General features: G+C 38.8%; 1 protein-coding gene across 1 annotated transcript; it reads left to right on the top strand.

Annotated features, from left to right (window-relative positions):
• Positions 1–13,259: 13,259 nt before the first annotated feature.
• Positions 13,260–15,638, top strand: LOC113533544 (leucine-rich repeat-containing protein 30). Its single transcript, XM_026925744.3, has one exon. The coding sequence runs from the start codon at positions 14,036–14,038 to the stop codon at positions 14,975–14,977; it is 942 nt and encodes a 313-aa protein (XP_026781545.2). The 5' UTR covers positions 13,260–14,035; the 3' UTR covers positions 14,978–15,638.
• The last annotated feature ends 815 nt before the right edge of the window (positions 15,639–16,453 follow it).

Genomic DNA, 16,453 nt, shown 5'->3' with positions numbered 1-16,453 from the left:
TTGCAGAATAGTGGAGGGTGTAATAGCAGCAAAGGGGTAACCATCTCTGGAATGGGATGTTCAGCATGCACATATACAATTCGATTCAATTTTCATTAATATGAATTTTTTATTTAATAATTTTTAATAATGGACATTGGCACAAAGCATCTTTACAGAAATCCAGATATGGATTTAGATTCATCCCTAATGAGCAAGCCAGAGTTATTAGTGGAAAGGAATGCTGAGATAACATGAAGAAGGAACCTTGAGAGAAACCAGACTCAGAAGCGAACCCATCCTCTCGTGGGGGGACACCAGATAGTGCACTTATGAGTCATTACTCATACACAACTGTATGCTATAAAGTCATGCAGTACTAAGTGTGTTGAAAGGATATTAAGTAATTTTTTTTTTTTACTTCATTAGTGTTTTTAGTTATTGTTTAGTTATAGTTTTTAGTTTTAAATCTATAGTATCCAAGTGAAGTGAATGAGTGTATGAAGGACAGAGAGTGAATCAGTGCATAAATTACTGGACAAGTGAATGTATGTGTGTGAGAGAGAGTGAGTGAGTGAGTGAGTCATTGAATGAGTGAATAAATTAGTGAGTGGGTTGGTGGGTGAGTGAGTGAACAAGTGAGAGAGTGAATGAGTGGCACAGTGAATAAGTGAATAAACAAGTGAGTGAGTGAATGAGAGAATGAGTATGTGAGAGAGTAAATGAATCAGTGAAAAAATGAGTGGAAAAAAATGAGTGAAGGGAGTTAGTGAGTGAATGGGTGAATGAGTGTATATGAGTGACTGAGTGTAGTAAGAGTGAGTGAGTGTGTGAGTGAGAGATTGAATGAATGAATGTATGAGAGCATGAGTGAGACAGTGAGTGAATCAGCGAATAAATGAATGAATAACTGTGTGTGACTGAATGAGTGAGTGAGTAAATGAAAATTCAGCACTCTTTCATTCACTCAGTCACTCACTGTTTAAACCCCAACCACTTTCCTATCCATCTCTGCTCACTCACCCTTGTAGTCTTCTCTTTCTCCCTGTACTCTGTCATCTCTCCTCTCATTTATTCTAAAGCCAGGCCAAGTCACATCATTAATGATCTACAAGAGAAGCCTTGAGCCAGAGATGCATGAAGGGGGTCCACAAGCAGATACGGATCCATCCAGCTGGAGAGAGCTTCAGAGAGCTGCTCATGCTGTGCTACACACAAACACACACACACACACACACACATGAAAGTCAGAATGCTTTCATAAAACTCCATCCAAGCATGTGTATGTGGAAAAATATCTACTCCATGTCCCTCTGAGGGCGCTGGTGAACAGGTAATTAGCAGCCTACCTGAGACATTTATATGTTCAATGTGAATTTCGAGTGTGTTTCGAGGTACAAGCAATGCCTTGAATATTAAATGCAGATGTTTATACTTTGTCCAGCATTAGCAATTACGCATGTGTTGTAGTCGTAAAACTAGCTGGGGGAACATTGATGAGCAGAGTAGAGCAGAGGAGATAAAACATGATGTTATCTGCACGTTGTTCCCAACTGACATCACAGTTTCATGACCATGAGCTTCTTTTTACCATTTCAGGGCTCATGAACATTACATTCAACTCTAAGCAAGAAGAAAGATGCTTTGCTTCCAGCCATCATTGTGTAACTTATGGTTAAACAAAAGCTATGTAAATGTTTTTCTGTTAAATGGTTAAAGTGTTAAGTGTTAAATATACTGTATGATTATGCCGAAGTATACAACCTTTTTTCCACAGCTGTATTGCACCTAAGAACCAATAGAAGGAGCCAACAAACCAGCAATCTGAGCACTAAATGTCACAGAGTCATATTTCAGCTTCAACAAGGGCTCTTTGCAGTCCACCTGACATTTGGAATTAATAATGTTTACACCACAATGCTGTTGAATTCTCGGATCTGCAGTAATAACTTACAAATGGACATTAATGGCAGACACTACATAAAATCTGATTTTTTAAAAAACTTGTGTAATAGCGAAGCATTCCTGGAAGGAATCTAAAAGCACAGCTCTGACAGTAGTTCCAGCTGTAACTTGAATGACAGGTTTAAAATTTCTTATATGTTGTTTAACCAAAAAAACAGTATATCTGTTGATGTGGTGATGTTTTACTTTAGAGACATTTATGAAGGAGTCTTCAGTGTTAGTGTTTTGTAACAGTCACAGAGCTTTGTAAAGTTTCTCAGCATGGGAAAGTCTTTAGGACAGAGGAGTTTACACTTTTTTGGTTTCTTGGTAAAATGACAAGCTGTTTTTTGAGAGAGAGAGAGAGAGAGAGAGAGAGAGGAGATACTATGTAACTTCTAATGTAAGTGATAACAAGAACTAACTTGTCTCATGGACATTCCAGAACATTAAATCTTAACTATAAACTGTTAAAAAAGCATGATGTGTCATTCATTAATCAATTATACGTTGTACTCGTAATCAATGTAAGTGAATAACACACTCCAGACCATGCTGTTATATAAAAATAACACACACGGGGTGGTAATGGCTTGACGCGAGCACCACCCTGGCATGTACTATTTTGTATAACAGCACGGTCCATCGTATGTTATTACTTACATAAAGCCATACCTCATTGCTTACTTAAACCATAGCAAATCACAGTAACACCATAATAAAGTTAAGTGAATCTTCACAAGGCAGAATTCTGAAAAGGCTTACAAAAGTTGTTCTCTCTCACTTATAACTATTTTAAAACTTGGCCTTGTCTTTTTGCACCTACTGTAGAGAAGTCTACAAAAAAGGTTAGCCTGACACCAAATGTTCTTTCTCTACAGGTGAGGATCCACAGGATGCCTATATGTGGAGTTTTGCCAAAGAGTGTGTGACAAGTGAGTACTTAGTGAAAGCAGTGTGTGCCTCCAAGTGGATCCTCGAGGTTTGGATATAACAATAACAATATATAATGATCTTTGTGTTCACTTCTTTCATTTCTTTATTCATTCTTCTCATGCACACTTTTCCTTGGTCTCATGTTTTCTTAATTTGCCATCCAATTTTGAAAGCACTTTCAGTGTGTATGTGTGTGTGGCTGCATTTCCATTCCCAGCTCTACGCGGACTTACACCTCTGACACCTCAGCATCAAGGTTTTAAAGTATGTTAGATTCTCGCCTGTTACACAAGCCCAGAGAAGGTACTAAATGTCAGCGACTTTTCAATTAATTTCAATTAATCACCCAGGGGACTAACGAGAGCCGAGTTCACAGGAGGTTCTAACGAGAGGTCTGTGATTAATTAAACAGTTCTCTTTCCACCCCCGTGCCTGCAAATGCTAAATGCCAGAATGAATATGATCTATTGTGTGTCTTGGTAAGAGGAATAGGTGTAGGCAGAGAATAGCCCATGTCAGAAACAGTGATTCATATTTGCCTACGTGTTGCTTATTTGTTTGAGCTGCAGTAGTCTGATTCAGATTTCATGAGTATGCAAAGAAACACTTCATGAAATGAAAAACTGTTATGCAAAAATAGCATTTGTGTTAGCAAATTGCAAGATTATTTCTTAGTATCTTTTTCCAATAACATCATGCCAATAGCTCTGTACCAAACACTAGAATTCATGTTTACCTGCTGTTCTTACTAGAACATACCCCAAATGGTGACAATGTATAGATTTTTTTCCTGAAGTCATCTTGGTAGGGCATATATTACCCATAATGCATCGTGAGCTTATGGTAGTATTAACACTGAGAAATGGCTATGAGCAGTATGTGTTGATTTCTGAATTCCGATTGGTCAGTATGATTAACTTAAGGTATTTATTTTGAATTTTTGTAAGGAGTCTCCAGTGTCGGCACTTTGTAACCCTGTGAAGTAAAGCTGTAAAGTTTTCCACCATGAGAAAGTCTTCAGAAAGGAGGTCTTTGCACTTTGTGGTTTCTCGGTAACATGACAAGTTGTGCTTTTTTGTTTTATTAGCTTGTTGAGAGAGAAGAAAAGAGAGTGTGGTAAGGGAACGACTGTTATAGCTGTTCTAATGTAGTGATAACAGGAATAAACCTGTTTCATGGACATTCAACAACATTAACTTAACTATAAATGGATAAAATGTACATAATATATAAATATATTTTAGAAATGTATAAATAAATAAATAAACTGATAGCAAATTCCTGTGGTATAAGAGGAATAAGACATTTTAGGACATGCACTTGTTGGAAAATAATGAACTTCAGGGTTGTGGCATCACACCACCTAATCGCTGGTGAGGCTACTAAATACATGTTTTGTGATTTTAGTTTTTCTCAATGATTTTTAACTACTTTTCTTAGGAACTCTTCTACCAACTTCTAGAATTTGAAAGCTAAAATGACAGCTCAGTGAAGGACCAGCAACAGGAGATAATATAGGTAAATGGCAACACTTCTGCACCCTCCATAGATCCCAAATCAGTTTGACAGTTTCATCTCTCTATAATGAAGTCTTATCCATCCCAGAGGAAGTGGATCCCAAATCATCATGGCTGCAAAGACAGCTCTTTTCTTAACACATTGAGAAAAACAGGCAGCTATAATAACATGCCACCAGCGAGCTGCCCAGAGACCTCCACCTGAGTCTGCAGGCTGATTGGGTAAATGTTACACCGACTGATGACGACACCTTCTCTCCTGCGGGATCATGCAAATCGGCTGCCGGTGATGGCAAAGAAGGAAATTTAATTTGTAGCTGATGGTACCAAGTTTGAAATGCTAAACTATTATTTGCCTGGAACTGAGTAATATTATTCCAGTAGTCCCATGGGTCTCTGAACAAAAGAGAGGGGCTCGTAATTAGCCATGAGATATGGATACTCTTTACTTTCCCCAGATCATTATTTCCGAATATGTAATAACTGTGGTAATTAGATCTAATGACAGACACATTTAAATTTGAAATGATGATTAACTCTGCAAAACAATCAGTGATTCAAATTGAAAGTCTAATAATCACAATACTCAGACTGATAAACATGACTTCAATAAGCGTGACAGTAAAATGTATGATAAATAAAAACGTAAGCAAGTAGTCAGGATAAAGAACAGAATATCCTGTGAACGTCTTCTAATATAGCCTTCCTGACATTGTCTTCTTTCATAGGCTAAGATGCCAGTTTATTAGGTACACCTACTTTCTATTTCCCTTTATCTAGCTATGGCCAGCTATATTGCTAAATGCCATATAATTACAAGAACTGTTAAGTAACTCTAAAGACATCCTAATTGCAGTTTGGGGGTTGCATAGACTTGTCGAGTAACATATTCACTAGTCCACACTGTGAGGATGCCAAGTAGTTGGGGAGGTGGAAATATAGTGAGGTAGACAGTAAAAAAAAATGCATACTAAATGTATTTTGGTTTTAATTTTTCTTTTGCTTTAATCCCTCTTTACAACCATGATGAACAGAAAAGCACCTCAGAATGCACAACATGTCAAACCTTGTGGAGAATGGGCTACAACAGTAGAAGGCCTCATCATGCTCCACTCCTGTCAGCCAAGAACAGGAATCTGAGGCTACAGTAGGCACAGGCTGTACAGTGTCAGTCGAAGATTGGAAAAACATTGCCCGGTCTTTATGCGTTCTGACATGCTTTTCTGCTCACCACTGTTGTAAAGAGTGGTCACTGGACACTTGTTAAAAGACTTGCTGTCTTTTAAAGCTAAATAAAATAGAAATAAAATCCTTGCACTGTGGCATAGTGAATTCTGGTGTGACCAGAACTGTGTTAAAGAGCACTTTCTGAGTCCCTGGTTGCACATTGCTATCCAGTCCCACTCGATTTTGGATGCTGCTGAGACTGCAGTTGAACAACCTTGCAAAAACCTCCCAGATGCTGCTGTAGACATCATATCGTCCAACCATCATTAAGCTGTAAGCATTTCCTATGACGTCCTGTACGGTCTAAGTTTTAGAATCAGCAGAATTTGCTGCACAAAAAAAACCCTATTGCAATTCCATAAGCCTATACGATCACATATAGATCGACATTGTTCTGATAGAGTTCTGAGTGTTTTGATGGCTCCAAACAGTTAGGGTTTAAGATACACCAAACACTTTTTAATACTTGAGAGTTTCACTCCCTGGCAGCAGCTGCAGCTCCTGTGGATGTGTGATAAAGGAGGGTGTGTATGTGTGTGCGTATGTGTGTGTGTGTGTGTGTGTGTGTGTGCGCGCGCACACGCGTGTGATACCAGTCAGTGTTCAGTTCTGCTTGAGAGAGGCTCTCTAAAGAGAAACCAAGCAGAGAGACATGCTGAGTATCAGAGAAGCACAAGGGCAGAAATGACTGCTGCCATTCTGATAAGCACCAGTATGCTAATAAATACACACACATACACATACACACACACACACACATATATATATATATATATATATATATATACACATATACACATATATGCGCACACACTGTGGATATTAAATTATACATGCATATTCACACTGATGCTAATGTATGTGGAGCTATTTTCATACAAATATAATTTAAATCTTTACAATGTACATGTTGCAACAAATCACAGTTTATATACCTGTATATACATTTACAAACCCCTGGTTGCACTACAAAAGCACATGATTACAGCTTGTGGGTTTTGACTCAATCATTATGTTATTTGAGAGTTTTTAGGTCAAGGCCAGGTCATTGGTTGCTTTCATGTGGTGAAACTGGGAACTAACAATTTTCATATTTGGAAGCTGATGAAGCCATATTTACAAGTAAGAAACTCTGGGTTCTGGATGACACAAAAGTTTATAAGATATAGGGAATAGCACAACCTTTTTGGGTGGTGAAAATAGATGAACTTGCCTGTATGCATTTATTTTAGCTAAAAATTTTCAGTTGTCTCTGAAATGCTGTTTGATAAGAATAGAGTCTATGTTATGGCAATGTATAGTGATGTCATGCTATAAGCAATGGTAGAAATGAAGAATAGCATGAAATAATGTAGCTGATGCCTCCTATTTTTTGTTAAAGCTTAACTGCTAGAAATGCAAATATTTCTGTTTGCTTTTAATATAACAAAGAACAACCTCCTTTTTCTGTGTTCTCGGCATATCTGAAAAGAGTGTAATAGTAATTACTATCCCTCTATCTGGTATGTGCTGTATCTTCAGAAGAGGACCCAAATGCGGCATAAGAGCTGAGGGGGCGGGGCTAAGACAAACTATTGAAACTTTGTAGCCTACTTAAACTGGTAATCAGTTATTTGATTAATAAAGTAAGATATAAATTCCTGAATTACTGAATGAGTGAATGATGATTCACAAATGTCACATGACCATTGATCATATGAAAGTTGGGTTACAAACTGACTTCACAATTTCTGCATTGCATTCCTGTATAATGACTTTCAACATATTATTAATACTGTACCTTATAAGTTTGTAGACACAGAAATATACACACTAATACCTTATGAATCTAAAAGCGCATGCAAAAAGTACATGGTTGGCTTATTCTCTATATCCTCTGCAAAAATACAGGCCTACTTTCACTAAGAACTGCAAATTATCTCTGTGTTGTAATGATACGTTCTGCCCTGACGTTCTACTACTGTGTAATTGCAGAAACAGAAATGCTCATGTGTAACACCTCCTCTCTGCTGTTCTGGCTGCTGATCGCTGCCACATCTTCCATGTTGCCATTAAATGTGTGCCCACCCCTGCAGCTGGCATCAGTCCTCTTGGCCTAAGGAGCTGCTGGCATCCCTGGGCATGAATACCCATCTCTTGTCCACCCTTCTCTTCTCTCTTTCAACCCCTTCTTTCACTCTCTCCTTCTCTTTCTCCTTTGCTGTGCCAGGAGTGCTGCCACCTGGACACTGGTCTCTGTGGGGATGTGCTGGAACGAGTGTCACTAACAAGCCTTTCAGATCCTCAGCCAGCCATCATCATCGTCATCATCGTCATCGTCATCATCATCATCATGCACATCCACCTCCTCGCCCTGGCATAATTTCCTCCTCTATGCTTTCAGTGCTTGTTTGATTCTGATGCCAGAACCCCCAGTATCTCACACACACACAGACACAGAAACACACACACACACAACCACAGCTGCAAGCTTCATGCTCGAGTGATGAATAACAGAACAGCAGCTTTTAAGACACTTTACAGTGGAATCATGAGCTTTGAAGCAGCCTTTATTGCAATCCATTGCAGAACACCATGCACACATATTCACACACTCATTCACACCTAGGGGCAACCAGAAAACCCACATGGACAGAGGGAGAACATGCACAGAAACTCCACACAGACAGTAACCCAAGCTCAGCATCGAACCAGGGACCATGGAGCTGTGCGGTGGCCTTGCTACCATTTTATTCATTTAATTATATATACACTCACCCACCACTTTATTGGAGACTTTATTATGTGGACTGAAAATCATCGCCAAAGAAACACCCAACATGTCTAACCTTGAGGCAGATGGGCTACAGCAGATGATCACATCAGGTTACACTCCTGTCAGCCTAGAACAGGAATCTGAGGCTGCAGTGGGCACAAGCTCACCAAAACTGGACAGTTTAAGATCAGAAAAACATCTCCGGGTCTGAAGAATTAAGAGAACAGCATCAGAATTTGGTATCAACAGCTTAATCCATAGACAGTTCAGGCCAGTGGTGGTGGCGTGATGGTGTGGGGAATGTTCGCTTTCGTACATTGGGCCCATTAATACCAATTAAGCATCATTTGAATGCCAAGGCTATCTGTGTATTGTTGCTGACCATGTGCATCCCTTTATGGCCACAATTTACCAATCTTGTAATGACTACTTCCATGATTTTAATGGGCCATGTCACAGAGCACAAGTCATCTCAAATTGGTTCCATGAACATGACACTGAGTTCAGTATACTTCATTAGACATCTCATTTGCCAGAACTGAATCCAATTGGGCATTATTGGGATGTGGCAGAACAGGAGATTCACAGCATGAATGTGCAGCTGACAAATCTGCAGTGATTATGTGATGCAATCATGTAAGACATATCTAAAACCTTGGAATCAATGCCACAAAGAATTAAGTCAAAAGAGGTATAACTGGTAATAAAGTGGCTGGTAAGTGTACATTTTTTAATTAATGATATACAGTTTACACAAAGAATCAACAATACCACAAAACAGTTGCTTATGGAAAAGTGGATCTTGCATTTATGAATAAGTTTAACAGAAAAATACCTCCACAGGTTTTTTTTTGAACAGGCAAATTTTAAGTCCTCAAGAAACTTCGACCACTACTCAGAATACATCACAGCTGCATTAGTGAAGCTGTGTATTTGATGCTTACAACATGTTTTCTTCTCCCTTAGGACCCCTGCTGATTGTTGGGTAGTGATACAACGCTGCTAAATTCAGTTCCTTGTTTCCAGATGTGGGTCATGTTTGAAGAATATACTCACATATTGTTCAGAAAGATCTGATCTGATACCTCTGCTTACGTGTTAAATGTATCGATGTTTAGTGCGTGATTAAGTGCTGAAGATGGACAACCTGGAACGTGCGCTTCTGTGTAACATGTGTGTGAGTGTGTTTGCATGTGTTCCACATTGTGTGTTCCCTCAGGGAGACCCAAATAGTCCCAGTGCTGGTGCTCCATCATGCAGCCTGAAGGTGTCAGCAGCACAATTGGTTCGTATTGTGTTGCAATGCATCAGCACCACACTGACCTGACACGCTACTTTTTTCTGCATACACCTCCTTTCATTCGTTTTCTCTCTCTCTCTCTCTGCTCTTTTCTCTTACTATCTATCCCAATTGTGCTCTCTTTTGTAGTCTATCTCTCTCTCTCTGCTGATCACTAGAGATTCTGTCTTTACTCTGAGAGTTAACCTGGATTGCGCTCCCTCCAGGGTTGCCGCGGGCTCCATTTATCATGATGCTCCAGTTTAACGTGAAATTTATCCTTCTCTTAGCTTTACCTCTCTCTCTCTCTCTCTGTCTTTATTCTACATTTGGCTTTTCTCTCAGGGCTCCTGTTGACTCTGTTACACTTGCCACCTTCCTTGTTCTTTCTCTAGTCCTATACTTGTGTCCAGGACTAACAAGAATCTGGTGTGAGTTTGTATTTGAGTTTGGGTTGAAAATGTTAATTTGTGGATCTGCTTTCTTGCCTTCAGAATACACAGGTGGGCCGCGCAGTATGAAAATGTGTGCTAATTATTCCCCTAATGAATTCTGTGCCCATGCATCACTGAGAGCGTGGAACTTTATCCTCCATTTCTCAGAGCTCATTTACATCATGGGAATATTTTTTGACCAGACAAATATCAACCAAATCATACAGATACCCAACCCCAATACACATACACAAACTATTATAATATATTAACAACTGAAAATAATTAATGCTAATTGTAATATCTGCATCTATTAACATAACTTAATATCTGCCAAATTTGAGAGATGGATTTTTTGTTCATAATTACATCCTTCCAGAGGAATTAATTTGAGCACACAGACTGGTTTAGGTGTTAAAACAGTCTCTGCAGTTTGTTTTTTAGAAGAAGAAGAAGAAGAAGAAGAAGGTTAAAATAAATCATGAATTAAAAATATTAGTATATAAATACACATAAAGAGAGGAAAAAGTGCACAAATTTATGATGGAAAGTGTACGGGTATGTTTTAGCATATTCACAGATTCTGGATTTCTTGATGAAAGTTAAGGTGCTTCTCTGCCTCATTCTGTTGCCTAATAAAATTTCTGATGAAGCAAAATAGTGTATTAAGCAGTTTATTATTCAATTAAAAAATGTATGATCTTCAAAACAAGGTTTTGTGTGCCTTTAATATTAGATCTGTTGTCATATTCTGCTAAAAATTACAGTTAGGCCCAGTTCAATCAGACACATGAAGTGTTTTGAAGAGCCCTGTTATTGGTATTTCTCATTACTGGCTGATGTAGATGGAATAGATGCCAAACACTCCAAAATCACAAGGCTGTGTGAATGCCATTTATAAATACTTTCAGTAAATTATTTGAGTTAGTCTTACTACTAAAGAAAATAATGAAATAAAAAAGAAAAAATTGTTTGCTTAATGCAGCTTGATAAACTTGCTTCTTCTTATTGTCTCCAAACTAAACATGCAATCGGTTTAGATTAGACAGTTGCACAATGATGGTTCATGCCACAGCTGGAATTGGCAACTGTACAAAATAAATGTAGTATTATACTGGGTAGTGTTGCCCCCTCACAGCTCCAGGATCCCTGGTTCGTTCCCTGAGTGTTGTATCCTATGTTCCCTTATATCCATACCTGTTTCCTCTGGGGTTCTCTGGTTGTCTCCCACCTCCAAAAAAACATGCTGGTAGGTTGACTGGTGACTCTAAATTGCCCCTAGGTGTGAATGTGTGTGCTTAGAGCCCTGAGATGGAATGAATGACTGACCAATCACAGTTTGGAAATAATTGATCACATTTACTAATTTGTTATTGATTTAGGAGGATGCAATTAGGCCCTACATCCTTTATATTATGAAAACCGTGTGAAATATAGTTCAAGCAATAGTCTTAAAGGAGCAGTGTGTTGTTTTTTTAATGCCCCCTGATGCCTGTTGCGCAAATTTGAATTTGCAGTAAAAACACTGACAAGGTTTAGCTTTTCTCTTTCAGCCTGCTGGCTAAAACTTGGTGTGTCTTGTGAGTAGTCCTTTAGGGAAAAGGGGCAACAATACATTGGCTTGGAGCTGAGCTCATTTCCAGGTTAGAGAAATGTAAACAGAAACCTGAAATGAAGAAAGTACCTGTGTCTATTGTAAAGCAATAATGTGCATTTGTTTCTAGAAAATCTTTGAAATTCTATGATTAAAAATGGTCTGCAAACACTTTCTAAAATTCAACTTTAAAGAGATAAATCCGACTTTAAAAAAAAAACTACCTGTAAAATTAGTAAGTGGTCAAAGAGCAAATAAAATAAATAAATAAAGAGTTAAAAAAATGGTGAACCCCATAAGCTAGGTCTCTGGTGATTTTGGTTTAACAATGTAATATCAGGGTTTTTAGATTGCCTGGAACACAGAACTGATGCTCATAATAAATCTGTTAAACACTGATTTCTAGGTCTATGTAATTGTAAATGCATACACGTACACACAGACACATTGATACAGACACACCCAGAGTGAGAGTGCTGGGATGGCAGCAGGTAGAGTCTCATTTGGCACAGCTGTAGATAAACAGAGTAAGACAGCGTAAAGGAAAGCAGCAGGACAAACCCATCAGGATGCAGAGCAGTGAGAAGTGGCTGTAATATTCCACATTACACTGACAAATACACATTTACTGAACCTGTACTACACAAGATCAAAAATTAATAATGATTTAACTTGGTTTATAAACTCCATTCTCTATTCAGCAGAAAAAGAAAAATTAGTCTTCGGTGTCATGATGTTTTCAGAACAGAGGGCTTTGGGTTTTCTCAGTAACATGACAAGTGACATTTTTGTCATATTAACTTCAAGAGAGAGAGAGAAACAAAGAGAGGCTGGTAAGAGATGGTAATCTCTGGTAATCTCTGTTTACAGCTGCTATAACGTACATGATAACAGGAAATAACTTATGGACATTCCACAACATTATATATAACTATAAATGGATTATATGTATGACATGTCATTCCTTTATAAATTTTTGTTAAATAAAAAATTGTTAGTGTTGTCAAATTGCTGTGGTAGAACACTTCAGGAGATGCTGTTATTGGAAAATAGTCAAATTCATGATCATAATGGCCCTCTATGATTGAATATTTTCCTATAAGAGCATGCCCTGTCATGTTTTATTCTGTACATATTTTCTCCAATCAGTAGTAAAGTTACTCTAGAGCTAATAAGATTAAAGTTATTCTGTTTAAAGTCAAGAACAGACACTAACTGTGGCAAAATATCTAAGTGTTTCTGTTCATCAGTGCCTGTTGCTGTTGCCATCCAGTCTGGGTTTTTTGAGTCCTTGCCTGCCAGAAGGTTTATCCAGTGTAGCTGCAGGACTAATGCTGCTAAGATCTGTTGCTTTTTTCAGACAGTGATCAAGTGTTTCTACAGTGAAGTGCCTGTTTCCACAAGCAGCTCACACACATAGACGAGCTTAACCTCATTTCAGTTCAAATGAGCGTAATGTAAAATAGGGATCAAATTAATATTTTGCAGACAAGGCTCTTGTCTTTACACTATATAACTATATAAACTTATGCATAGGAAGGGGGTTATGTATTTCTCTGTGTTGGGACCTAATGTCCCCATAATGATAGGAATACATGATCTTTTTGACCTTGTTGGGATATTTAGTTGGTCCTACAAAGAATTGTACTTTTTCACAAAGAAAAAATGCATCTTTTATTTGAATTCCTATAAGAAGCTATAATTTTCCTTTTGGTGAATGAGATGTTTCAGGTTAGATGTAGTTGTAGTATTATTTAGGTTAATTTTTTAGGCATGATCAGTTGCAAAATATCTCACAAAATTAGAATTATAAGAGTGTGTATGTGTGTGTACTGGGAGTGCATGGAGAGTGATTTAGTGTATAGCTGTCTTATGATGCTAAACAGCCCTGGCTGAGGGACTGGTTAGCTCTAAGCTATAGTGACAATGACAGCTGCTAAGAGAGAGAAAGAGCAAGCGAGAGAGCTTTGCTGCCTCATCTGCCTCGACAGAGACGCAAGAAAGCTTCATGAGGAAATGAAGCTCTCCAACTCATACACATCTGCACAGCTCTGCTTGGCCTGAGGGAAAAAAAAGTTTCCTGAGTTCACATGGACACAGCGGTTAATATTGAAAACTACATTCATAACTACATTCTCTAACTTCTGTGAAGCCAGAAAAGCCCTGAGGCTGAAAAAAACGAAAGCTGCTCAGCTCTCTTGGGTAAGCTACATGTCTTCTTCTGTTAACAGTAATGTTTAGCTGAATTCCTCATAAATGTCTCACTGTTAAAATTTTTTGCACAACAGTGTCCAAATTGAAGAAACTTCATCCTACCACTGAAAAGCCTTTGAACAAATCTGTACATTCTTAAGGGAAACTGTATCTTCAATGTTTCTTTTAAGGCAAAAGATAGCTCAGAAGCAATCTTATCGAGATGTTGCTCCAAGGGTCCAGGGAACGTGGCCCTCTAAAACCAGGACATCTGATGATGTAAAACTCCAGAAGAGATGCAAAGGCAGCCATGAAGAGAACCTGTTTTCTGCAGAGCAACTTCGCAAACATGCCACCATGCACTTCGGCTACAGCACCCTCAGTCTGTCCATGAGGGGCCTGGGTGAGGCTCCAGCTGACCTGTGGGAGCTCCATGAGCTGGGCAAGCTCAACTTGTCCCTTAACTATCTATATTCTCTACCTTCTGGCCTGGGAAATCTGAAGAACCTTGTGGTGCTCAACATATGGGGGAATGAGTTGGAGAGACTTCCCCCTGAGATTGGGCTCCTTCAGAACCTAAAGGTACTGTTTGCCTACTGCAACCGCCTCAGTGAGGTGCCTGAGGAGCTGGGCTACTGTGCCAAACTTGAGGTTCTCAGCCTTGCCAACAACCAGCTGACAGGGCTCCCAGGCAGCCTGGTCTCCATGCACAAGTTGGCCAAGCTAAACCTGAGCCACAACCGTATGTCACATATCCCCACTTGCATCTATGCCATGAAGGAGCTTGTGTTCCTGCACATGGCCTACAACATCCTGGAGAACATTGCCAACCAGATCCAGGAACTAGCCAACCTCAAGATTCTCATAGTGGAAGGGAACCATATCCATACACTACCCCGGACTCTGTGCCATTTGACTGACCTGGAGCTCCTCAATGTGGATTTCAATGACCTTCAGAGCATCCCAGTAGAAATGTACATGCTCAAGAACCTCAAAAGGCTGGCGTGTCATCCACTTGATAAGGGGCTACATATAGTTCATAATCCACTCCTGAAACCTCTACAAGAAGTGCTACAGGGAGGACTGAACGCCTTGTATAGCTACCTCAAACCTGCCTGAGAATTGGCGACATAGAACCGCAACTGCCAAAACCTTTACATTTTAGTGTTTTACCTGCTCTAACGCACCCACTTCAATTCTGGAAGAACTGTTAATTAGCTATTTGAATCAGGTGTGTTAGGAGATGACAAAACACTAAAATGTTACTCCAGAACCAGGGTTGAGAACCTGTGCCTTAAAATGTAAAGCTTATATAAAATATTATTTCTGGATGATGCACATCATTTGGCTGAACCAGTGCTTGAACTAAAAAAAGTGTGCCAGTACTTCGCTAGTGCCCGTACTTGTTACTGGTTTTAGCAAAACATTAAGTAAGTTTGAAGCTCAGTAGTGATTAGGACACTAATCAACTAATGAAACATACAGCATGTTGTATAAACATTAGCTATTTATTGTCTTAATCACTTCAGAGCTTTAAAATGACTTAATGATTTATATATTTATGTTACCTTTACTCATGTGGTTTATCAGAGTATGTATGAGTATCAGCCCAATGCCCAACAAAAACCCAGCCCAACACTGCAGGATCACAATGCCCAACACCCAAAGAGAACCCAGCCCAATGCCCAAAGACCACTCAATCCAATGCCCAAAGAGCACCAAACTCATTCTAGTTGTAATTTGTGAGATTGCAATTTAAAAAGCAAAATATGGTCAGCTTGTGACAATGCTAACTAATGGTATCTATTTCTATGATGACTAATAAATATTAATGAATCACATTATGTAGACTGCTGGCTGTCTTAATCAGGAGAAGCTCAACATTAGGCACATTTACTGTCTGTGTGTCCTTTTCAAGGACAACTATTTAATAAGCTAGCAATTATGGAAATGAAAATAAGTTTTAAACAGCTGGGAGCCAGTTTGCCATTTTACTTATCCAAATCTATCCACATATAAACAGTCTGCAAAACCTGTGTGTCACTGTGCCATGTTTAAATTATCTATAACATGCATTTTTATTCTTAATTCTTGTGTAGAAAAATGTCTTTCTGATGAATCCTAAAAATGCTTTATGGTAAACTTTATGTGATGGTTAAGTTGAGACAGAATAACTGAAAGCTGTTAATGAATGTTGCATAACCATAGTGTGTGTTGTCCTGCTGTCAGCCTGGGTCATAAGAGTAGCATCTCTATTTCAGTCTTGTGTTTTAACCCTGTTAAAGCTGTGAGCTTAACACCACACAGCTTTTATCACAGGTCAGGACAGTTCTAGTCCAGTTGCTCCTACTTGCTCCACATGCTCACACACGTATTACTGTATTTATGGGTGGTGTTATTGACTGCTAAAGCTGGTGATGCTAAACTTTAAAGGAATACTCCAGCAGTCTTTCAGTGGAATCTTTATGGAAGCTTATGTGTAGCATGTGTGATTATCATGGACAAGAATTTCAACACATTTCCTGTAATGAGAAAAGAACAGAAAACCTATATGACCTTTTTGACTACAACCAAAACAGAGAAATTATGTAGATT

The sequence above is a fragment of the Pangasianodon hypophthalmus genome, chromosome 21, assembly GCF_027358585.1.
Source record: "Pangasianodon hypophthalmus isolate fPanHyp1 chromosome 21, fPanHyp1.pri, whole genome shotgun sequence".
Classification (NCBI taxonomy): domain Eukaryota; kingdom Metazoa; phylum Chordata; class Actinopteri; order Siluriformes; family Pangasiidae; genus Pangasianodon; species Pangasianodon hypophthalmus.
This window is presented reverse-complemented; position numbering and strand designations above follow the sequence as displayed.

What these genes read in the sequence shown, in the direction of transcription:
- LOC113533544 (XM_026925744.3), top strand. Translation starts at nt 14,036, where the DNA reads ATGTTTCTTTTAAGGCAAAAGATAGCTCAGAAGCAATCTTATCGAGAT.